Source organism: Cryptotermes secundus, unplaced genomic scaffold (assembly GCF_002891405.2).
Source record: "Cryptotermes secundus unplaced genomic scaffold, Csec_1.0 scaffold174, whole genome shotgun sequence".
NCBI classification, from domain to species: Eukaryota; Metazoa; Arthropoda; class Insecta; order Blattodea; family Kalotermitidae; genus Cryptotermes; species Cryptotermes secundus.
In genome coordinates, this window is record NW_019734351.1 from 643270 (window position 1) to 669333 (window position 26064).

The following is a 26064-nucleotide window of genomic DNA, read 5'->3' on the forward strand; positions in this document are numbered from 1 at the left end:
AGAGATCGGCGAAATAAATAAGTCTTCTCATATTTTTAAAACTTAATTTTTTATCAAGCCCACGCAAGGGTGGTACATTAATTTAGCTGTTAAATTTCATTTCTTTATTTCTGTTTGAGGATAAATTTAATAATGAAACATCGGAGTTTAGTTTAATGCTTAAGTTCTGTACAATTTACATTGACACGTAATTCATGATAATTCGAAATTCGCGTCCAAAATACTGTACATTGTCAATCGTTTCCTCTTGTAATCATTTTATTAAAGGATCGTCCAAAACAGGGAGCACAGACTGATATTATATTACAATTTAATGTGGGCTTACAGTTTCGAGTAATGTTTATTTAAGAATGAGGCCAAGTTTGCTAGACTAATTATAATGAATTTACATATCAAATGCTTCACTTATTAGCAATGACGATATTGGAGACTGAGAGTCAGAGCTTAATAAGTACTCACTCTTGTCTGATAAACAGAAAAAAAAAATATATATATATAGTGGTTGGTATAAGAAAACCCTACATCTTCCCCCAGTTACCGTGTCTTCCTTTCATCCCTTCCAAAAGTGAAGACACTAAACGGGTTTGACATTGAAGTTGAATTACGAGTTGTCACACCAACAATTTTAATTGTTTGGTTTTGTAATTACTACTGGTTTATGTTGAACGGTTAGATAGACTGCCTGCGCTCTATTATTTAAATTACATGTTGTTTATATATATATATTGTAAGCAATACACGATTACTCCATAAAGTACTTAAAATATCAGCTGATGTGTAAGTTTTAGATAAGGGCTGACTGTATTTACTTCGATTTTCTGATAGCACGTGTGAGTAGTTCTCATGTAGCATCAGGCCGAATAGGATCCCTGAAGGCCTTTCCTCTTGCTAGGCTGCCTATACCAGTTGCCACGATAACCTGCTTGTGTATATAAATAATTATTTCTTCCAGTCAGAGTATGTAGTGGCAAAGTACGTTTAGAGAAGTTGAACGCAGCAAATATAACTATCATTAAAGTTAAAGGAACGAGCTCTAAAGCAAGAAATCGTAACTACTACGTGAAACAGTTTTGTTACTTCTTCGTAAGTGTGATACTAATTTATTCATTTAGGATACGTCACTTTTTAAGTCTGAGTTTTTTTTTTTGTGAATGTTTTAATTTTCTAAAATAGTGACAGTCAGTTCAGTTCCATAAACAGTTTGACAGAATTGTAAGTTCAGAAACAGCATACAGTGTCCTGATGCCAACAAGAATGACAGAACTGAGGTTGATTATAATAGTTGTGTCCATAATTTTGACTGTACAATTTGTGTCAGTGAAATGTACGAATAATACAACCGCTGAAGGTAAGCTTAAAATTTAGTTCTCCTTTAAGTTATTAGTATAAGGCAGGGGTTCTAAATTACAGGTGCTAAAGATGGGTTCAAGTGATGAAAGTGTGAGGTCTCCATCTGGAACGATAACAAAACGAGAAATTTCCAGAATATAAATATATATAATTTGTGACAATGTGTTGCTATATGGTATTTTTGTCATATTTAATCATATTGCTATGCCAAATTTTAATAGCAGATATTCTTAGTGGGGTGAATGCAAGTTCCGCGTTGGGAGAAAAAAAATTAAGAACCTGTGATATAAGGAATTTCTTTCCTCGGTCTTCTACTAACCGTTTCTATCACAGAGGAGTCAGAATATTTCCCTAGCTCCTGTGGAAATTTCAACTGATAAGTAAATCCATGAGTAATCTTACATTACTTGTTCTCTAATAACTATTATTAAACATAGGACACTTCATATTAGTCTATTTCTATCAAATTTTGTTGCAATTACCGACACGCATGTAAATGTCACTCCATCTGTTCTGCGAGAAATTAATGATTTTCATGAAACAAAAAAGTGGCTTGTATGCATTTCGGGTTTTGTATATTTTCATCTCCTTCATCAAAAATACAAACTCACGAGAAAGGAAAATTTGGTGTCAAAGAATGGCTCGTATTCCATGGTATCAGGTCTTTATCTCGGAGAAAATGTGCCCAGATTTTAATGGAAATTCTAGGCTTTCTGATAGTGTGGCGAAACAGTTCCTGCATGTCGTCTGTATTTTGTCATATCATACGATGGTTGTCCAGGGTTTGTGTGAGTACTCGAGCCAAGTCCAACTGCAGAATGGTCTTCGAATGACTTCTAAAGCAGCGTTTCTAATCTTGATTAGGACATCCATGATTCCATTCAACAGTTTCCATAATGTTCTAAAATTTGGGGACACTTCTGTTGCTGTACCCCCATGCAGATAGAGCACAGGGAAAGTCACGGTTAGCATTCGGCGGGTCTCGACTATAATCTCACACGGATACTAGCTGTCTTGACAGGTTTCTCACAAAACTCCTCTGCTCCCTATGAAAATATCGGAATAATCATTCAAAGTAGGGAATGATCACTTATTTTCAAAGCTTTCCAATCCAACGTTCAGAAATCATCCTACCATTCGACATTGAGAAATCATTGTTCAATAAACCAACAATGAGTCAGATAAGGAATGGTTTAAGACTATTAGAAAAAGACTCTGCCATGTAAAAATGGGCAACAACAAAACAAGAACAATAACAGGAACACTCCCAGCATTAAGACACAACTTATTTCAAATTGAAGTGTTCAAGTGCGTCTTACTTAAATTATCTTATAGGTTTAATCACTCCACAATACTAATATTTACGCGTTATTCTCAAATGTCTCAAAATATTTTATCCAAATGTACCCCTCTTGCAATAGCACATTACCTCCTACCAACAGAGTTTATTGTCGAAGAAAGTCGTCTTCTGGGATCTGGCGCCGTGTAGCTACTGCTCTCTGTATTCGCAAAGCAATTCACCTGCCCTGAAGATGGAGGCGATACGTTCCTCCGAAATGTCGGCTGAAACAAAGAATACACGGCGCCAGATCCCAGAAGACGACTTTCTTCATAGTAATCGCCGTGAAAACCTCAAAACTTACAGAGTTTATTGTCATTTGGAAAGTGGCTTGATTTTACAAAATTTTAATTATTCGTCCATTATTCACTTTTATTAACGACAAATTGTTGCTAATCGTACTGAACTCTGGAAGCAATGTGTAACAGAGGTTTCTCTGCTTCAGTCGTTATCCATAATACATCCATTTCCAAAGGTCAGGGAACATTTATGGTTTCGGTGCTCCTACAATGTTCTGTTAGACTAATAAAGTAGTTCTTAATCTTGTCACATGTTAATAACAACATATGGGGTTTGGGTTGGCATTTGGATCTATTGAACACTTACTGATCGTAACTAAAAGTAATTATAATGCTCTCATTATTTTACGCACTCTACTTCTCACTATAGAACAGCCTAAATCTTCTATGTTTGTTATGCCTTCACCAGTCGTTGTCTGGTTTTTGATCCCAACAATGGTCTCTTCTGCTCACGTCACTGTCGGCCTTCGACCATCTCATAACTAACTCGTGATGACATTCTGTCTGGTCCTCGACAGCATAGTCATTCTTGGTTCCGAGTACCACGGGACTTATGACCATATTTTACTCTCCCAAGGCCCTGGGAGTTGTGCATCTCCTCTGACTGACAACTAACTCAGAGAATCTGAGTTACTTTTGGAGATTTGCCGCAAATCAGTTCGTCTTGACGCCAAGTCCTTTGAGAATCACGGCTAGGGATTTTCTTTTTGCAAACTGGGCCCTTGCTGTCATAGTTCATATGTAACATGCACTTTGTTGAGAGGATGGGTTTGCCTCTTATGCATAGGCTTCGCCTGCACTGCACATATAACATATTATTCAAAATTCTTCCTTCTGCACTATATACAAGTCCGGTGCCAGTCCAGGCTTTGGAAAGCAGACCATGCCTACATTACCCGTCTTACACTACAACGACAGCTTAGTCACTGGAACGGTCTTAAGCTTGAAAGCCGCCAAGTTTAAGCCTCTTATATTTTATATATATATGGTTTCGTCTCGTCCTGTCCTGCAAACATGTTCATTCTCATGATTTTGTATGCCGTCTGCTTGTTGCCTGCATAATATAGGTATATAAACGTATACATATAGAAGGTTGAAAGTTGTGTGCAAATCGCAGACCGGTGTGCATTTTTGAAAATTTCCAATGGTACGGAGAACCTTATTTTGCAAGCGCTGAAATTTTAAAAGGTAGGTTTCTGTCGCAAATTTTTAGGCAGGGCAAGCATCAGTCATAAAAACAAAAATATGTAGCCTGTAGTCCGCAAGCGAACTATACCGACCGAGCAACCGCCGCTTGTCGGCGAAGTTAGTGCCAACTTTTGCGGGTAGAGGTTGTCGCGTGATCACTGTAAAAGATTTTCACAGCCGTTAATCTCGGTTTTCTAAACCGAAATTCTAGGTAAATACTGGGATATCTCAAATCACGCAATGACTGCTTCCTTCCACACCCTGTCCAACCTATCATTCTCAATTTTCTCACGGATACGAACCATACGATTTCATATAAGCTATTCAGATGGAAAGCATCTTTATTTAAAATCAAGCCTTAATTTGTTCGCTTTCGAAATTTCTTACAATCATTGTAATATATCTCCCTTTCTTTTTTTATTCTTGGTGAATTTGTTATTAGAAAATTTACATCTCCCCATTCTAAATACGTGTCCACATTACAGGGGGCATTTCATCCATATCCTGTGCTCACTGTACTTTTCTTTTCTTCGAAGTTTCTTCTCCCTCAACTTCATTTACTAAGCCTAATATGTTACATTCTCAACAGTTCATTTCAGATGAATTAAAATGACTTCTTTCTCTCTTGCAATTGTTAGCAATTTAATACAAACTTCTTATATTTAGCTTACCACTTTATTTATTTATGGTTTATTTTACAACGCTGTCAGTAACAAAAAAAGTAAAGCTATTCCTGTAACAGGCCGTGGAAGCCCATAGGACTGCGAGGCGTTGAGGTTCCTACATTTTCCAGACAGTCGATTCAAAGATGGCAGTAAGGCTATCAGCCTTACGCGCCGGCCGCTCTTTACCACCCAGGAAAATTCCTGGTACTCATTTCTGTTAGAGGCTGAGTCGACCCCAGGGCCATAGTGCGGCTGGAAGGATCAAGACAATTGAAAAATGGCATGACCTCAACGGGAATCGGACCCGCGACCTTTCGGACTGTAGCGTAGTACCTCAACCAACTACGCTACAGCATAGCGTCAAATGGCGGAATGATTAGTGAATAACTCTTTGGAAGGAAACTGGAAAGGAACTTTTGCGCGTTTATTCCTCGAGAATCTCGAGAAAACCAGGAAAGTCGATCTCTGGGCCTCCTCGAGGACGAGAGATAATGCGTACCCATCCGCCACGTATACTTATTATTTTTCGAATTAAATATTTGTAATTCTACCACAGCATTTCATTTTTCAGTATTTCCTGCTCCTCTAATCTTAGTAATATCTGCTTATTGTTATCTTTCATGTCCTTCGTTCTGAACTCTTACACATAAAAATCTGTGCTGTAGTGTTAAAATTAAGTCTAATACATTTATGTTCGTATAAACAGAATAACAAAGTATAGAATGACAACCGTGCAGTTAACCCAAATCTAATTTAGTTCAGTGTCTGGGGTTAAATGAATTGTCTTTGTGGTTTTATTGGATCCAGAACAAATCGCTCTATTTCAAGTATGGAAAGATCCATTACATTATAAACCTGTTCGTATTTTTTTTATTGCTAGTGGATTGGGACTAAGTCCCTTGTACTGCGGCCAATTCTGGCCTATTGTACCAGCCCCAGATGATAGGTGAGGGTGATTGTGGGGCAATTGGTGGAATGAAGATTGGCAGGGGGAATCGAAGTACTCGGAGAAAACCTACCCCAGCGCCACTTTGTCCACCACACATCCCACTTGACCAGACCCGGGATCGAACCCGGGCCGCCACGGAAAAACCAGCGACTAACCACTTGAACTATAGCGCGGCCCATAAACATATTTAGTTGGGTCATTGATCTGCAGTCTTAAACTGAAAGGCTAAAAAAATTAATTCTCTTGTATAGCAATATTTCAGCTGTCAGAAGGAAGCTTGTGGGCTCTGCTGAGTGCCTCAATGTCTGATGTTCCTGTTAATCACATCAGCACGGCATTATTTGTCTTGTTTATACTTTACACTTGGCGCGAACAACTCTGGCACCTGCAAGTTTCATCACCTCTTCAAACAGTGTTCTGGTTTCAAGAAAGAAAACAACCTTCCATATGTATTGGAAGTGGATTTCGAAAAGATTTTATGAATAAATCTGTTTTCCATCGTTCATCTCACATCATCCTTTGGCGCCATTCAAGGTTATATCGTCTAGATTATCATTTGTGTAACATATCAGTTAATTTGTTTATTTACATCAACATGTTAGCTATGTTGTACGAGTAATTGATGTTAGTGTCGTGTTAAATTTCAGATTTCTATGAAATCGGGCGTGGTTTTTAAAAGTATTTACCCAAGTTGTATTCTAATTACCGGCTGATTAAATAGACACAACTAATTGGAAAGAAAGTATAAATATTTTGATAATCTTGAAACTGACTTAACATTTGTAATGCACTTTTCAATCCAGTTAAATAAAAGAAGACCGTAGCTTGACGTATAGCGTAAAGAAGGTATATATCTTCAAAAGCTATTTAATATACAGGCGCAAAGTAAAGAGCAAATAAAAGTAAAGTTATCCCTGTAACAGGCCGTGAACGCCCATAGGATTGTGAGATGTTGAGGCTCCCACATTTTCTAGACAATCGGCTCACAGATGGTGGTGAGGTTGTCAGCCTTACGCACCGGCCGCCCTTTACCCCCAGAAATGTTCCTGGAACTCATTTCTGTTAGAGGCTGAGTCGAACCCAGGGCCATAGTGCGGCTGGAAGGATCAGGTCAATTGCAAAAATCCACCTAATCGGGATTAGATCCGGCGACCTTCCGGCTTGTAGCATAGTTCCTCAACCAACTACACGACCGCGTGCCCCCAGTATACAGTCTCATTTCTACTAATCCCACGGTATAGAGTTTTCCTTGAAACATTGGTAGTTATGAAATTATTAAGACATTCGCTGATTTAGTGAACCCAAAGTTCCAGCATTATATTCAAAATGAAGAACAGAACTGCATCGCATTCTGAGTCCGTTTAAATCACTTATATTCTATTTCAAATTGACAGCAGCGATATGTACAGCAGTGACGAGATACACGAGTTTTAAACTGCTAAAATCTTGAACTGTGTAGCTAAAAAACTGATAAGCATGTCACATTATCGATCGACCCATAATGAGCAGGAAAAACTCCTCAGAGATTCATGTAACACGGGGAAAATATGATTAGCGCTTGTACCGTTGTGTATAACTCTACTCACGGAAGTTATGTGACCTGAAGTGATGTCATCTAATGTGTTAATCCACCATATGAATTACAGGTTAGGACCCCCATCTTGCTGTACGAACAATACTCCAAAATATTGGTTGTCACAGTAAATCGGAGAACTTCAAACAGGCGCTTTTTTTTAAAACCTCGTTTGTTTTCGAAGTAATTTGTTGCGGAGAGAAATGCATTGCTGCAAAGCAAGTTACTATCGATATCTCATTGCATATTCATAAATTACTTCCAGTGTACTCCGTTAAATAAGAAGAACATCACTGGATACTACAAATATATGTTGCAAATTTTAATGAGATGTGGTGTTGGAGAAGGATGGAGAAGATCAGTTGGACCGATTATGTGAGAAATGAAGAAGTGTTAATTAGAGTCAGGGAGCAGAGGAATATCCTACACGATATAAGAAAACGGAAGGCTAATTGGATTGGTCATTTTTTACGCAGAAACTGCCTTCTAAAAGAAGTTATTGAAGGAAAGATAGAGGGGCGGATAGAAGTGACAAGAAGACGAGGAAGAAGACGTAAGAAGATACTGGATGACCTTGGGGACAGAAGAGGATTATGTCATTTCAAGGAGAAAGCTCTAGATCGCATTAAGTGGAGGAATTTTTTTGGAAGAGACTGTGGACCTGTCGTCTGACAGATCACTGATGATGATGATGATGATGATGATGATGATGTATATCGGTGTAATTCACCAACGTAATCGTAAAAAGACATTCCTACATTGAACAAAATCCACTACTTTTTTAACTTTCCTTTGATATACACGTATTTCTTAATTAAGAAAATACAATATAAGTATTTATGAATGTGCAACGAAGCATCAATTGTGATACGCTTTTCAGCAATCCATTTATGTCTGCAATTTATTAATATCAAGACCACTGAAGCTGAAAAATAGGAAATATATTTTCAAAACAAATATAGTCCTTGACGTGACTTGATAACTAATAACTTCACACATTATTTTTAAATTCGGCAGTAGATGGGGTGAGCGGCGTGTCTCGAGTCACTGTCGCTTTACTCTTTGTGTTTAATGAATATGAGAATCAGTCCATCGATCGATCGATCCATCCATTCATCCATCCATCCATCCATCTATGGCTCTACAGCTTTTTGATGAACCTTGGCTGCTTTTTCAGTTTCTTAAGAACCCCTTGGACGGGAGATCAGCCCGTCGCAAGACTGCTACCTACACAGGGCAACATAAACACAAAATAAAAGCACACAGACATCCATACCTTGAGTGGGATTCGAACCCACCATTCCAGCGTTCGAGCTAGCGAAGGCAGTTCATGTCTTAGACAGCGCGGCCACTGTGATCGGCATATGATAACCTACTATCCTCTAATGAAGAGAAGGCGAGAAAAGCGGTGTGTAGTATTGCTGTTCATTTAGAGGCAGGGTGAGCTTCAATGTACGAAAGGTAAAAACAATATTCGTCTGCATATCATGCCAGTACTTTTTACCTCTCACAGTACATATAGAAGAGCCTTGATAGTTGCCTTGCATTCTCTTCATTGGACGATGGTCTTGAAATCCAGTGCCGATCCGGATGTACTTACTTAGAGATTGAATTCATATGAATCAAACTGTCGATCCCCAATGCCAAATTTCGTCGAAATTCGTTTAGTATTTTTGGATATAAGTATGAAAGACCATATTCTCTTTTCATATTTGTTAAATTTAAGCATTTCATGCAAACAACATGTAATAACCTGTAGGTAGTATATTTACAAAGTAAATATGTAAATATAGACTACGGCTGTTTGTTCTGTTTCATATTTTAAGTAGACAGTACTTACAGTTCCGGGAAAACAAGAGCTCTTTCTTTGGAACCCAATCAGCAGACATATTATTAGGCATGTCTGTCAGTTCTTCTGTTCCCAGACTAAGCTGACCATATGCTATTCTTCAGCTATCACGGCCTGTTTAGGTTCAGCCCTAATTTTGAATAAATTAGTGTAATAAATTTAAAAAAATAAGAGGTGTGAGCGCTTTCTATAACGTGGACCACACTGAAAACCTTGTTGCTTACTGCGTCCACCACAAAGTTTTTGCATCCAACTGCGTACATTATAATTATAGGCCATTGCTCGAAGTTAACTTTTAATTGTAACAATTGAATCGGTCGGCATATAGGACAGGTTAAAATTCTTCAGCATTATTGCGTTATCAGGCACAGGTTTTCTTTCATAATGCTATAAATGTCCACATTCATGTCAGAGGGACCAACTCTTAATTCTTTTAGCAGATGTCCATTCTCACACCTGTTCCTAGATTTTAAATTGTTTTCCTTTCCAGTGGTTTCCTTCATATACGTGTATTTTCTAAAAATGCTGTACTTTCAATGTGATGTTTCTAAATAAAATGATAATTTTTCATGTAGATGGGATTTCTAAAATTCTAGAAGAGTTGTAAAATATTAGTATGGTTAATTGTATAAGAAAATATGGTCTAACCAAATAAATTATTAAGTATCCAATCAACCAACCAACCAACCAACTCCATAAAGTCGAGTCCTTTTTCAGAAGACACAAGTCGCTCACATACTCAAAAATTTCAAAAAATTTACGGAACCCAGAGGTTTATTACTGTGTTCAGAACAGCCTACCACTGAACCCACAAGCATTCAGTCCATATAATACTACCCAATTTATTTAAGATCGATTTTAATATTATCCTCTTGCCTGAGTCCACGTCTTCCTAGTGGCATCCTTCCTTCTGGATTTCCCAGCAAAACCCTATTTCTTTTATTGCTAGTGGGGTAGGACTAAGTCCCTTGAACTGCGGCCACTTCTGGCCTATTGTACCAGCCCCAGATGATAGGTGAGGGTGATTGTGGAGCAATTGATGGAATGAAGATTGGCAGGAGAAACCGAAGTACTCGGAGAAAACCTGCCCCAGCGCCACTTTGTCCACCACAAATCCCACTTGACCAAACCCGGGATCGAACCCGGGCCGCCGCAGTGGGAAGCCAGTGACGCCAGCGACTAACCGCTTGAGCTATGGGAAGTATTTTAACTTCATGTTTTCATTCTTGTTTATAGCGAATTTTATTTCCATTCTTACATACTGTCTGAAGTAAATGTATTATATTTACAGTGCAGTTGCACAATGGTTTATTGTAGTTTTATAAATAAATAAATAAATATGGGAATTAATATGTATACAATCTTTAATAATCTAAACTCTTGAAACAGTACTTAAGTTTTCCCAAATGGTCAGCATTTCATTTCAGCACACCAAACATAAAGGGATTTCACCGTGTAATATGTTCTACTAATGTTAATGCCTATGGCATTTGAATCAACAAATGGGAAATGGGGTTCAATTTATGCTGGTATAGACAATTTGAAACAACACAATTCTAAAATATGCCATTCCCTATGCCACTCATAAATGGGAAACATTTTAAATCCTTTCCATATTGTAAGCAAGACAGACAATCTTGAAACCTAACTCTTCTACTTGATTGTCTTTGATGTATAATATTATAATATTATACGTAAAAAACGAAACTTCTTTCATGATCTCCTGATAGTTATAATGATTAATTTTTAGTTTTCAAAGACTGTAAATGTAAGAGGATGATAAATTTTTAAAAATATATTCAGTATAAAAGTGGTTAAATTGAAATAACTGTAATGTTTCTCTCGTAGATGACAGGTCCCATGTGCAAGATTGCATGAACAGTTCTGTCTCAGATTTCCCTGATGATTTGTTTGATTTCAAAGAGAGGAAAAATGGAGCAATCATCGTTCATTTCTTCTTAGCACTCTACTGTTTCACAATAATTGCAGTAGTTTGCAATGACTATTTTCTGCCATCTGTGGACTGCATCTGTACAGGTTAGTTAAAATTGGGCAAAAGTGACACAGCTAGTGTTTCAAACTTAGTGGGTTGAATCTTCTTGGGTAATGTTGGATTATATTTTGGTAAATAATATGTGATGGAAATGCCAGTCATCTTTTTTCTCCTCCCCAATTTCTGATATCCCTCACATGTGAATATTATGTGTTGTTTCACCAATTATCAATGAAGAGCACATTGAAATCAATAAGAAATTGAAAATATAAATACATGAATGATATCAGCGTTTGTTAAGGTACATATAATTCTGATGGAAGTCATTTCTTATTCTAAAATGCTTATACAACTCAGAATGAAGACACTGGATGAAAGAGTAAATATCAGAAATTTTTTTAAGTTAATACATGGCGATTAACTAATGATTATTTAGGCAATGACATCATACCTGTCTCACGATTTACTAAGCACTTTGTTTGTAATTAATAGAATGTTTAAATGTTTCTGTAGAAAGAGTCCATTATTGATTCTACAAAGTGCAGTCTTCATGCCCAAGAAGAAATTATGTTAATTATACCAGTGAAAAATTTTCTAAATGATTTTGATGAAATGGTTCCCAATTGCATAATCAATAGTATGCAAAAATGAAGAAGTCATACGTAATATTGTAAAAACAGATTTGCTTTTGAATGGGGCGGGGGATTTTTCTTTGCTTCAGTTACAAAAGAATACATTCACAACCTTTTCAGTATGTTTAACATTGTAACAATACTATATATTGTAACTGCAAAAAATTAGCACCAACGCCATTGTCAAATAGCATAGAACACCTGTGTAAAATATGTGTACTCCATCGGAAAAAGCCTAAAATTTTCCACTCATTTGCTATAAGAATGAGACAAATTTATGTAAAGATTAATGCATAAATACTACTCCTTCCATTATACTTCCAGAGCTGAACCTTACACAGGATGTGGCTGGAGCAACTTTCATGGCAGTTGCTACATCATCACCAGAACTTTTTGTCAATATCATTGGAACTTTCATTACGGAATCAGATCTTGGAGTGGGGACAGTGGTGGGTTCAGCAGTGTTTAATACACTGGGGGTTGCAGCATGTATTGGTCTTGCAGCTTCTAAGGTAAAATAGTTATGTATATCAATATGAACTTTTACACCAGAGCAATGATTTAAATTTCTTGTTTTTTTAAACTAGTGAAGTGACCATAAAAGTAAATAGAATATCAAATTCTTTAAATTTTATGTTTCATAAACAGAAGAAAATAAGCTGCTTGTTGATATATTTTAAGTGCCATTCAGCTATTACTTTTGATAACTAAAGCACTTCCTCTCTCTTTATTTTAATAGGAGTAATAAAAACGTTTTAATTTTAAATAATTGTAACAAATTTAGAGCAACAGCTAAATAATAATTATGTATTACTGTGAAACAAAGAATTTCATACCTCTCTGCTGAACAGCCATGGGCAGCAATGTTATGTTCTGTTACAGACTGAGACATATGGTTTTGAAGTGTCATTTAGGACTGTGCTATCTGTAAATGAATGAAATTTAATCAAAACTTTATTAACTGTTTTTAAATAGACAACCATATTGTATTTCTGTCTTTAAACAGTGCAAAGTTCAGTTTTAAGTAACCAGATATACAGACCGTGGGCAAAATAATGGAAATACTAAGAAACTGAGGAACATAATTTGTGCGGCTACAATGAAATAACTGCAGTTGGCAACACTGAAATATTCTTATTCCATTTGTTTACACTATGTAGTGCTCCTGTCAGTTATTTGTGACTGTGTTGAGTGACAGTCCGCGTGAACGAATTGGAAAGTGGGAGACTTGTCCGATTTTGAAAGAGGTCAGTTTCTTGATGTTTGTTTAGCTGGATCATCTGTGACAAAAACTGATGCATTATGAGGGTATCAAGAATAACAGTTTCTAAGGTTATGTCAGCATACACTAATCGTGGGAAGACAACATCAGCGGAGAGGAATGGTAAGTGAAAATCAACAATGAGAGAAAGAGATCATTATATATTGAGAAGGACTGTTTCGAAAAATCACACAACTACTGCAGCACAGGTGGCGGTAGTACTGAATATTCATCTTGAAGGCCCTGTTTCCACAAAAACTGTCTGAGGTGAGCTTCGGAAACCCAACATCCAGCTTAGGGCTGCAATTACTAAACTTCTGATTACTGAAAGTAATGCTCAGATGCGTAAATAATGGTGTCATGGCCATGAAATCTGGACATCAGACAACAGGAAAGGCATCCATGATATGTCACATGAATCATTCTTCATGCTGTTCCTTTCATCAGGAAGAGTTTACATTAGGAGAACACATAAGGAAACCCACAACCAGGAATGCTGTTCTGAGAGTGAAACATGGGGGAGGTTCTGTAATGGCTTGGGCAGCAGTACTGTGGTACAGTATTATGTCAGTCCCATTATTACCCTTCATGGTCGAATTACTGCAAGGGAGTATGTGGACAGGTTGGGTAATCAGGTGCATCCAATGATCGGACATTATTTCTGAACAATGATGCAGTATTCCAAGACAGTGTCCAAATTCACACAGCTGGGACTGTTCAGTCATGGTTTGAAGAACATGAAGATAAACTTCAACATGTTCCCTGGCCAGCGTAAGTACCAGATTTGAACATCATTAAACCGCTCTGGTCAGCTTCTGAGACTAGAGTGAGGTACAGATTCCCACCCCTAATATCTTTAAAGCAATTTGAAGATGTTCTTCAAGAAGAATGGCATAATATTCTAGATACCGTTCGAAACTGGTATGAGTACATTCAAAGAAGAACAGTGGCTGTACTGAAGGAAATTCATGGTTCAACACCATATTAATAAAGAAATGTGTACAGTATCTGTAAAGTTTTCATTATTTTGTACAACCCCTGTATATTGTAGTACCTGTGCAAGGTGAACAGACACATATGAACACAAGCTACAAGTACAGCCTTCTAGGCCTATAGCCACTAGAGAACCACTAAGGCAGATGAACACATATTGAGTCTAATTGAATTTAAAAATCCACTTTCTCAGGCTCAGATGCAAAATCCATACTGTTCCATTAAACATATTGTGATGCAGATGGCGCAACAGGAAGTAGGAGTCACGTGAATTCTGCGGTCTCGCAAGTGACGTCACATACCCCCACTTCTTCAATCATTACACAATGCTCAGTAAACACCTCCTCCCCACGGTGACGTAGCAGCACTTCCCACAGTGATGTAACAGGAGACACCGCGTTTACTACACAGCAATAAACAACTCTCAGCAGCATTCCCCAGCAACGCCTGTAAACATGGCGTTTATGCAACAGTGAAGTAATATGGGGTTTCCGTTGTTTGACTGAGGGTTTATAAGGCAGACTGGAATGCGTAAGGAGAGAGTTAAAATGTAGCAGCCACTGAAGACAGTTTAAGTCTAGAAGTTGCCGAGTTCAGTTGCAGCGAGTGAATTGTTAATGTGAAGAAGACGTTATAAGTCTAGCAGCCATGGTAGAAGAAGAACCGAATGGTGATAAGAAGAGTATACGTGTGATAATCAGTGATAGTTTGTGATAACTGAAAAGGTACTGAGAGTGTGTAATTCAGTGACACTTGTATAGCTCCCGCATTATAAATACGTGAAGACTACTGAAGAGATTATTGTGTGGGGTTTGTAAATTGTCTAAACCCGCAACAGTGTTATAAGTATTTGTAGTTACGACTTGTAGGTTGTTAAATAAACCAATTAAAAATCTGAACTGCGTCTTCAGTAGCAAAACACGTTACAATATCAATGTCCTAATACTCTCTGAACTACAGCATAAAGAACTGTAGCTCCTACCCAAAAGGAGTTAGAGTTGTCTCTTCTGAGACAATGTTATCTGTCACCATGGAAATATACCATCATACATGTTTCAGACTTCCACTGAATGTTTCTTATGTACCATAATCATTTTGTGAGAAACAGAAATAAATGGGACAGTTCATTTTTCATCTAAAATTTCCAAGAACTTTTTACAAGAAAAATGTTAAAAATAAACAAACCAGAAGGTTTAAATTCAGGTTGTTATTTTAATTAATTCTTTGCCCACTTTCAAGATGCTGCTTCTGACACAATCAAATATATAAATTCATCATAAGGCATCTGGTCTCCTTTGAAGTCATAGAACTTAAATTTGTGGAATTTGTAGCTATGGAATTATAGTGCTTAAAGAGACTTACACAAGAATATGATGTAGTATGTTGAAAATCTAGTTCTTTAACTCCATAAGGCTATGGAGTTTATGACTCTAAGGTACGTAGAATTAATGAATATTCATGATACCATTTCTATATATCTGTGTGTCCATTTGTTTGCCAAAATTTATCTCCAAAATGAATTAATGGATTTCAATTAACAAGCATACCATCTTCTGGCTTGTAACACCATGTAGTCAGCTTCCCACCTGCTTCTGCTGGTCTCTTGCTTGGCTTACTCTTCAACCTGGAAGATAAAAGATGCAATATATTCCTTCTGAACTTTGGACTCTGTCCTAATTACCAAGCACTACAACCCAGAAGGCCATACCTTTGACAGTCATCGCCATGAGATACTCAAATTTAGTGGATTTCAATTAAATTTTTCTTTGATTGGAGGGGGGGGGGTTGCAATAAATATTGTTGTTTGAATTTAATTTAGATTTTTATCAGTCAAATTTAACACTCACTTTACACATCTTATTAAGTTCTCAAATTTTGCAAGGCTACAGTCTTGTGGGATGTGATGAAATGTGGTTTGCTAGAAAGGTACTAACATTTTTGAGAAACCCAAGGCCCCAAACTCAGGGTAGAAATGTTGATGTCTTTCTAACATAATTCACCATGTCATATGTCAGAAGATTATTATTTTAGTATTTACCACGCTGAGAACCTTAAATATCTTCTAAAATTTGTAATTAGAAACAGTTTTAAAATAATGAATAATTAATGATATACAGTGGAAAATAAGTTTATACTTAATATAGTGTTATTAAGCTTGCAGAAATGTTATCTATAATAACAGAGTTGTATTTGTAGTCAATGAAGTACCTATGCAAATTAATAAAGCACATACATTATACTTTTGTTTATCTGCATCCAGACTATCCTCATATTGGATTAATGAGAGAACTTCTAGAGCAGTGAGTTATTTATTAAAGTTCCCATCATGATTTAACTTTTTTCATTACATCTCTTTTAGCAATATATGTCAGTAACGCATTACAACAATTTTCAGTAGATTGTATATCTTCTCAAGCTGTTGAAAATTTCTACTGTACTACTTTATTAACCTTCATATTGCACCACTGCGACCAAAAAGTGTAGCTTTCTTCTATTAGAAAGGCATTAGTCTCACTGTTTAGTAACCAGTAGCACAGAAACAAGACTCTACTGTCTACGGCTCATTACAGATTTTAACTTCACACAGTTCAATTATTTGGATTATTACTTTCTCTTAATTATTTGCACTATTTCTCTATTTCATTTCTGCAGATAACTGAGAGTTCAGTGTATTTGTGAAATAACTTATATTTTCTAGGTTTTGAGGTTCTCACAGCAGAAGGTATGAAATTTGCATAATCTAGGATATCGCACCATGTAATCTGTATATGAACTAACATTTCAGAGGAACATATCACCTCCATCAGGGTCGAAAATCAACCAAGCCGGAGCCCCTATATAATATTTATCCTGATTGACAGCTCATCCTGCCCAGCCACCCACTCTTGCTGGTTTCTTGCTCAGCTGATTTTCGACCCTGAAAATGGAGGTGATATGTTCCTCTGAAATGTCAATTCATATATGGACTACAAGGTGCTGTATCCCAGAAAACGGCAATTTTCAACTTGTATGTTCTCCATAAAGTACAATTCTCCAAGTTTGTTTAATTTTGGAAGAGGCTGAAATCAAATCCTGGCCGCTTCATGGAATCTCATAGTCTTTTTCATGTAGCATTCAGAAAAATTAGGTATATTTAGATATTAGACATGATGAACTCTTCTAGAGTTACAAACACATGTACTAGAGGATGTCAGTCTTTGACAGTAGTTCGATACCAATATGCATCCTGTTTCTGGGTGAGGTTACCATCTAGATATGATGTATTTCCAACGTTTTGTAGATACTTGCTGTCTCCATATTCAAGGAAAAGTGATTCTTAATGATCTCTGATGCTGATACTCATACTCATAGTACAGGTCCATACATTGATCATAGCTCCTGCCTATTTCATCCATCAATAAATAGCTATCAATAGAGGCTACATTCACAAATGTACTAACACCCAGAAACAGGATCCATATGAGTACATATGTGTTACTCATACTTATAACAATATACCTGACAGTTCATGTTACATTTCAGACTATTATTCTTGAATGGTGGCCACTGACACGTGACTGTAGCCTCTACATTGTTACCATTGGAGTTCTGACTGCAGTGACTCTTGATGAGAAAGTAGAGTGGTATGAAGCTCTCATACTATTCCTTATGTATATTACATACTTCCTCATAATGTGGGGAAATGGACACCTTATGAAGTTGGCTAAGAAAATTGAAGTCAAAATTATTGGCAGTAAAACTGTTCTAAATGATCCAGGTAAATTAGTGTTTTGCTATTTTGTTCTAAAATTATAACAAGTGTCTCTTGGGGGAATAATGCAGCATGACATACTGGTCAGGTTGATGTAGCAAGGACACTTGTGTAGCAATAACAGATTTTTTATCTGAAAGCACACGTTTCAGACCTCAATTATATTACTAATTATCCTGACAGCGTTTTTTTTTTAATTCTTGCCTCTCCAATTAAATGCTGAGATACTACACAGTCAGATTAATGATTGCATTCTACAGGGTCACAATGGATTCCCTGTGACCTCTGCTGTCAAAACAACTTCAATGTAAAACTTAAGAAAAAATATTATAATACAAGAGGATTACACCCTCAGAACTTCTTTGTTTTTTCAGATGACAGTTCTCCATCTTTTCATGTATTGTTGGAGACTTCTCTTATCCAATAAATTACACATTATCAGATGTTAAATTTAGAAAAGAACTATGCAGGAGAAAAAAATTGTAATTGTATGAGGAACAAGTATTTCCTTGAACCAATTATTTATTTGTTTTACAAATTCCAAAGTTTTAAATAAATGCCACCATTCAAATTATCAGTGCAATTGTCCCACAAAACAATTTTTTTTTTTTTTTGCAAATGCTCCTGTAAAAACTGAAGTCAGTTAAATTATTTAAGTCTCCTCCACGAAAATAATATGCTGAAGTCAAGCTCGCACGCCTGTCTCAACAGACTGATTCCTAACTTTAGTACTAGATGGAGGTGAGTGGTCAGCTCCACGCTCTGGCCATTTAATTACTTGGGAAAGAGTCCTTTGTGCCCATATGGTTGTAGGGTGGGTAGGCCTGAGGACCCATGTTGATATGGTGGCAAAGAAAAATCCCCTCATCCTTGCTAGGAACTGAACCCTGATCATTCAGCCCTTAGACACTCATAATACTGAATGTGGAAAATATATTCTTAAAAAAAATGATGTAGTATTATTCTTAAATAAACATGCTTAATCCATGTTAGATGGGTCCCTTGTCACCAGGGCATGGCGCGTCCTCAGGTTGCAGATGGAGGAGACACCCTCCAGGTTTGGAGGGAAGCTGCAAATATAATGAATAAGCAGTCGTGGAGAGCCAACAGGGGGTGGTCTTCCAGCTTGGGGATTGGGGGCGGGGCTAAAAACTCCTCACTGTAAAAAATAATCCTGTTATGAAAATGAACAAAAAGCCTCGGACCTGGACGGATCCTCTGGATAAACGACGTAGGCTAAAGAAAATGGATATGAGATTTGGTACCTGGAACGTCAGAAGTACGTATATGTCAGGTTCGCTGAGGGCAGTGGCAGAGTGGCAGAAAAAGTCTTAAAATATAAGTTAGATTTAGTGGGATTACAGGAGGTCAGATGGGATGGAGGTGGCATCAAACCAGCGCATTTCTGCGCAATTCTTTTGCTGGCCGGATAAAATCACATCGCCGGCCGGATGTGGCCTGCGGGCCGTGGTTTGGAGACCCTTCCCTTAGATAATACTGGCAAGTTGCACAGTGTACATTCTTCTGTGTTATATATTCTTATCTTACAAAGATGTGCTGCAAGGCAGTCATGTCCTGTGTTCAATCACAAATTTGCAACAGCTTTGTTTCTGGGTTTCTTGCTGTTTATTTCCCAAAGTTTTCCTATTTCTATTACATATTTAGAAAATGCAATGAGGAAGGTCCAGGAAAACCAGGTTGGGCTGAAATTAAACGGGACACATCAGCTGTTGGTCTAGGCCGATGATGTGAATCTACTTGTGACAATATACGAGTAGATACCATAAAGAAAAACACACAAACTTTAATTGACGCATGTAAGGAGGTTGGTCTAGAAGTAAACACAGAGAAAACTAAATATATGTTGCTGCCTTGTCACCAAAATGCAGAGAACGATAACAAATCAAAACCTAATTCAGGAGGTTATTAAGAGGAGACTGAACATGGGTAATGCTTGCTACCATTCAGTAAAGAACCTTTTGTCTTCTCATCTGCTGTCAAAAACATAAGAATTATAATATACAAAACTGTAATTTTGCCTGTGGTTCTGTATGGATGTCAAACTTGGTCTGTAGCATTAAGGGAGAAACATAGACTGAGGGTGTTTGAGAACAGGGTGTTAAGGAGAATATTTTGACCGAAGAGAGGTGAAGTGACAGGAGGTTGGAGAAAACTGCATAATGAGGAGCTTCATAACTTGTACTCTTCTCCAAGTATAATTAGAATAATCAAGTCAAGGAGGACAGGGTGGGCAGGGCATGTAGCATGATTGGAGAATGCATATAAGATATTGGTGGAAAAGTCAGAAGGAAAGAGGTCACTGGAAAGACCAAGGTGTAGGTGGTTGGACAGTATTAAAATGGATCTTAGAGAGATAGGATGGGATGGTATGGATTGGATTGAACTAGTTCAGGATAGGGACCAGTGGATGGCTCTTGTGAACATGGCAATGAACCTTTGGGTTCCATAAAATGCTGGAAAATTCTTGAGTAGCTGCAGGATTGGCGGCTCCTCCAGAAGGGTTCAACTCCATGAGTAAGTAAATAGGTAAACATGCTTAATAATAACTTATCAATCATAAAAGAAATCGCATATCAACAATACAGATATGACAAATCAGTGTGTAAACTGAATGGCTAATGTCCTCATGAAGAAGATTCCAAACCCAATAGGTATGTGAGAACTGTTATTTTTGTCACTAAATACAGAATGGCTCTGGGTAGCACTCAGTCTCTTATTCAGTGCCTGTGTATGCCTTCATGGAACGAAAGCCAGGGACAGAGACAATGTTACTTTTACCTTCTTCCTCAATTTAACTTCTATGAAAACGTTTTTATTTGTCTAATCAAATTTCTGAACAGCAGAGATTACTATTTTGATGTACATGATACACAAATTATATTGTCTGTATCAAGGAATATAGTGTATACATATCCTTGTTGATTATTCTGTAAATTCTTTCCTTGTATCTGACTACTTTAATTTTTCTCATGTTAAAACTAGAACGATGAATAGATATTGAATGTATTTGAAACAAATAAGAGAGGAGAATATGTGGATCTGAGAAATATTAAGAAGAGAACAGAGAAATTTATATGTTAAAGGACTCTCTGTCTTTCGCTCTTCGCCTAATATTGTTACCATGACTGGAAGAAGCTTGATATGTGGTGCATAGAGAGGAAAAAGAAATCAATACAAAATCATTGGTAAGAAAATTTCAAAGATATTCCTCAGCAAATGAAAGCATAGATTGGTATAATATCAAAATCGACCTTATGGGAAAATTAGATAATAATGATATGAATCAGGCGGAAGTGACTGAGAATGGAATCAGAAATCGAGACTGGTGATAGTAATGAAATTCTGCATTCCATGAATTCAAGGGAATTTCTTGAAAACAAGATTGAGTAGAGTAGATTCTAATCAAGAAGTTGTTTTTCTTGGCTAATTTCAATGTCCAACTGAGCTACTGCTACTGTTACTGCTGCTATAATACTAGTACTGAATTATGTAAACATTTTCAGAGAGCTCTACATCAGAGGTTTATTCAAATGTTGGCCCTGGAATATACCGCTGGTATCTTCATGGTGATTTTACTGTCAGTAACAAGATGACTTCAGATGATACAGAAAAATCTCCCAAAAAAGGAAGTAAGAGTGAGATCGTTTGTTTAATTAAAAACACACACACATATATATATACCATCAATTATTGGAGGTTAGTACTACTAAAGTATATTTTCTCCAGCAGGTCGTCTGATGTGCCCACCAGTAGGGGGCCTACTGGACAAAGTGTGGAATATATTCTTATGGCCAATTTCACTCTTGGTCTTCATCAGTATACCAGACTGTCGAAAAAATCACTTTCGCCATTTATATCCTCTCACATTCATTATGTGCATCGTATGGATAGCTACAGCATCATACTTGAATGCTTGGATGATGACAATTATAGGTATGTATTTCATTCTAATTATATAAACATTTAGTCCCTATTATAAAAATGCTTAGAGTTTTCAGTTCTTCCTAATCAACTCAGCCTTCTTGTTTTAACATCAATCTCCCTCTTTAGTTCATTCTCATTCTTCCTGGTGGTACTTGTTGCCACCTCCCTCACAGAAAACTTCCTTCTGTCTTTTGTGGTTTATTTTACTAGAGTGTCACGCCTTATATTAAATAGTGTTGAATGGCAGAATGGCTGATGAATTGGGAAGGATTTGGAAGGATACATTCAGGGCTGAATCAAAATAATATCCTGGTGTTGGGCAGGCCAAGACTTGAACTGGTCAACTCCCAAATATAAGTCCAGATCATTACTGCTACACCAACCAGCGTGGTAGTCAACTCTTGTCATTTTAGTATTTTATTGATTGAAAAGAATTTTAATTCTTCTCCCTCATTTCATTCTCCTTTCTTCTCTTCCCTCTTATATTTCTAATCCTGTATCTATCATTTCCCCTCCCTCTGTTCCCTTTCTTCTTCCTAGTTGATCCATTATCACATCTTGATCAATATAGGTCAATGGTCTGTCAAATTTTTCCTCATTTTCTTCTTAATCATTCTCCATGTGTCCTTCCTCTTCTCCTTCCTTATATTTAGAATTATACGAGTATAGCCATCTGTTTCCTTTTCCAGCTTATTATTATTATTATTATTATTATTATTGTTATTATTGTTGTTGTTGTTGTTGTTGTCGTTGTTATTATTATTCCCTTTCCTTCTGCCTCATCTCATTCTTCTGCTTCTCTCTCCAGCCTTCTGCCTCTTCCTCCTTTTCCTCAATCTCCTCCTCCTTTCAGTGGTGCAAGAATGTTGTAACATTGAAGAAGAAATTTCTAAAGACGTTGTAAGTGCAAATAATTGTATTTGTAAGTGTAAAACGTGAGTGTACAAATCCGAGACTCGCACAATTTTCTTGCCACGTTACCTAAGAAACACACAACAATATATTGAGTAACTAAACTATTCAAGCATTTGTGAATTCCATATATTTCATTGATACTCTTCTGCCCATTATAATATCAAAATAATCCTAACTGGCTCTTAAACAAACAAATTATTTCCTAACTTTCAATGATCATCCATTATGCTATGGGATAGAGTTACATTCTTAAAAACCAAAATAAAACATAACTACAATAAAGAAATTTACAAAGAACACATCAGTGTAATAAACAGAAGCAGATCAGATCTGAAAATCAATAATTCCAATTGTTATATCTTTTAGGTAATACATTGGGAGTTCCTGATTCTGTCATGGGCCTTACTATGCTTGCAGCAGGTGGAAGTTTACCTGAAGCATTTTCATCTATCATCATGGCACGGAAGGGTGAGTTATTTTGTTGTTTGAGGTAATGCATATGCTACAGTGGTGAAAGAGATTTACTTTTACTAAAACTATGAATTGTTTTATAACACTTTCCCTCTCTCATGCAGTAAAGTTTTTACATAATTTTTCTTTATATTCTTTTGTATTTATATAATTTTCTTGCCTAGAAAATAACTATTTTCTTCTTCTTTTCTTCACCAATTACTCTTTTCAATTCCAGTGCTCACCTCCAATTAATACCAAGGTTTTATATATATGGAGCTATAACTCTTATTTCCCCTACACCTTCAACATGTGTGTATCACGCTTAACTGGGCAAAGGGACAATCTTACTCTTACCTTCACTGGCCTTAATATACATCTAAGATCTCTCACATCTTATTCTGTAATTTAATACTGTTTTCGGCCACCCATCTTCATGTATTCTATCTGCATGTAATTTTCCAGTCTTCTCTTATCTATGGTGCTATATTACCGATCTTACTTCTATCTTCTATTTCAGAACTTCTCTGTCTGATCATATGTATTCTGATGAGCCATAAGGTTCTCGTTTCTTCTCCTTCAATTGTCATTTTCTGTTTCCCTAAGTCCACATCACAGTACCATATTTTATATTGATTAAACTACTATTTCATATAATTTAAAAAATGTACTCTGAATATTACTTTACAAAAGACAGTATTTGTAAATTCTTCTTCTTCTTCTTTTATGCTTTCGGGTTTTTATTTTGTAAAAGCCTAATATATTTGAAGAAAGCAGTCTTCTGGGATTTGGCACCGTGTATATGTGGTGTTAACCGACGTTTCGGAGGAACGTATCGCCTCCATCTTCAGGGTAGAAGAAAAAAATATATATATAAATAAAAAAAGCAGTAAAAGCAGTCTGCTTTTACCGCTTCTCACGGTCTCTTTGCTTGCAGATTCTTATATATTTTTTTTCTTCTACCCTGAAGATGGAGGCGATACGTTCCTCCGAAACGTCGGTTAACACCACATATACACGGTGCCAAATCCCAGAAGACTGCTTTCTTCATAGTCAGCGCCGTGAAAGCCTCAAATCTTACCTAATATATTTGCTAAATAATTCATATACTTGTTTCATCGGTTTATTACCTAAGAGATGCACATCTTAATTTTATTTGGGTTCTGTTTCTGACTCATAGTCTTTAGCATCAAGTGTGCTCTTTTCCATATTGCAGGTGTGGGAGCCATGGGGATCAGTTCCTCTGTTGGAGCCAATACTCTCAACATTCTTCTCTGTCTTGGTACGCCTTGGTTTATCAAATGCATTGTACAAATCATCCAAACTGGTAATACAAACAGTAGTGCAGTCAACATCATTTCAGAAGGTGTCACCTACAATTGTTTTGCTCTCCTCTCCAGTGTCCTGCTACTTTATGTTGTCATAGCTGTTTTCAAATTCCATCTTGGAAAGCTTCTTGGATTCACATGTCTCGTCACATATTTCATTTTCATCACAGTTTCTGTTCTCATTGAAATGAATGTATTCTTTTATGTTAATAGGCCTTTATGTGCTGAAATATGAAAATAATTACTTTCACATTTATTTACCCAACAATTTCCTTTTCCTCTGCTCAGATTTTTTGCTCAATGAAACTGCATAAAGAGAACTTTATTTCACTTTGTATAGCATGCCTAGAGAGAGTGTATCTTGATTTAATATTCTTTCCATGATGCCAGCATCTCCTTATTTCATTTATTTCACACATTCTGATCAACTATGCAGCTGTTACAACTGAAACATAAAATTCTGAGATTCTGTGACTTCTAATACTACAGGAAAATAACTTTTTGCCTCAGAACTCCTAAAGTAACATCCTACATTAATAATAGGTGCTCAATACAAAGACTCTGATCAACACCTATGCCATTTTCCACCACAGAGAAAGTTCATGAGTGGAATGAAATTTTCCATGTAACATGCTAGATGAGTGAAATACAAAAACTAGGTGAACACTTGGAGACAAAAGAAAGAATTGTGGTGAGTACAGGAAATGAAGTACTATGAAAGTACAGACATAGAATTGAAGGAAACAAGTGCCAAATACTATTAATTCACTAGGTGAAAAATGGAAATCCAGTTAAAACATGGCAGTTACAAGGAATTCCTAAATTTACGGAAAGAGGGGGACAGAATGGTTGAGACCTATGGCCACAGTAAATGGGTCATTTAAAAAAATAAGAGAATTTAATTGAAGAAGAAGAAGAAGAAGAAGAAGAAGAAGAATGAGGAGGAGGAGGTTTCGAAAAATCAGAGAACAGGAATGGTTAAAACAACTAATTTACTGGACACCAGCTTGAAACCTGGATGAGGAAGAAAAAACATGGTATTTACAAGGAATTTATGAAGCAATGGAAGGAAGAAATTCGAAGAAAAGGGACTTCAATGATAGAGGGTTATGGAATATAAAAATATGGAATCTATGAAAAGGGGAAAACTCCTGGAAGAAGAAAATTATTTGCTTACAAATGTATGTTTGCAAGCAAATGCATAAGGTATTAATGTTAATGTTTATGTTTGATATTTTATGTATAATTTTAATTATTTATGGCAATTATTCATAATTAAAGTCATTGCTCTTGACAACAAATTTAGAGAACACTCATATATGTAACTCTACAGTATTTAACAGCAATGTCATATTTCCTTACCAATTACCTTACCATTATTCTCCTATGGTTCATATACATATGTCTGGTAAATTGTGCAGTCTGTAACATTTTCACATTTTATCAGTTTCCTTTACCATTGTACCATACAAAGATTCCGAATTGTACTATATTCCCTGAGCAACCGTGTGCAGTCGTAAATAATATGGCTACTGAAGTTATAAATTTGTAGATGTTACACTTTCATTATTTCTCTGGAAAAGT

At 36.6% G+C, this 26064-nt stretch overlaps 1 protein-coding gene across 2 annotated transcripts; it reads left to right on the top strand.

The window, feature by feature from the left end:
- The first annotated feature begins 550 nt into the window (after positions 1-550).
- On the top strand, positions 551-24732 carry LOC111868780 (sodium/potassium/calcium exchanger 4). 2 transcript variants are annotated; one of them, XM_023859744.2, is made up of 8 exons: positions 551-1348; positions 11061-11249; positions 12162-12349; positions 17614-17848; positions 21367-21492; positions 21590-21796; positions 23069-23170; positions 24369-24732. In XM_023859744.2, exons 1-8 carry the CDS (start codon positions 1243-1245, stop codon positions 24713-24715), a joined length of 1500 nt encoding a protein of 499 aa, XP_023715512.1. In that variant the 5' UTR covers positions 551-1242; the 3' UTR covers positions 24716-24732. The 2 variants fall into 2 exon arrangements, with proteins under 2 accessions (XP_023715512.1, XP_023715513.1); XM_023859745.2 differs by having other exon boundaries at positions 21593-21796.
- The last annotated feature ends 1332 nt before the right edge of the window (positions 24733-26064 follow it).

Coding starts and splice junctions, on each gene's coding strand:
- LOC111868780 (XM_023859744.2), top strand. CDS start 1,243: ATGCCAACAAGAATGACAGAACTGAGGTTGATTATAATAGTTGTGTCC. Junction 1,349..11,060: donor GAATAATACAACCGCTGAAG/GTAAGCTTAAAA, acceptor TTTCTCTCGTAG/ATGACAGGTCCCATGTGCAA. Junction 17,849..21,366: donor AACTGTTCTAAATGATCCAG/GTAAATTAGTGT, acceptor AAACATTTTCAG/AGAGCTCTACATCAGAGGTT.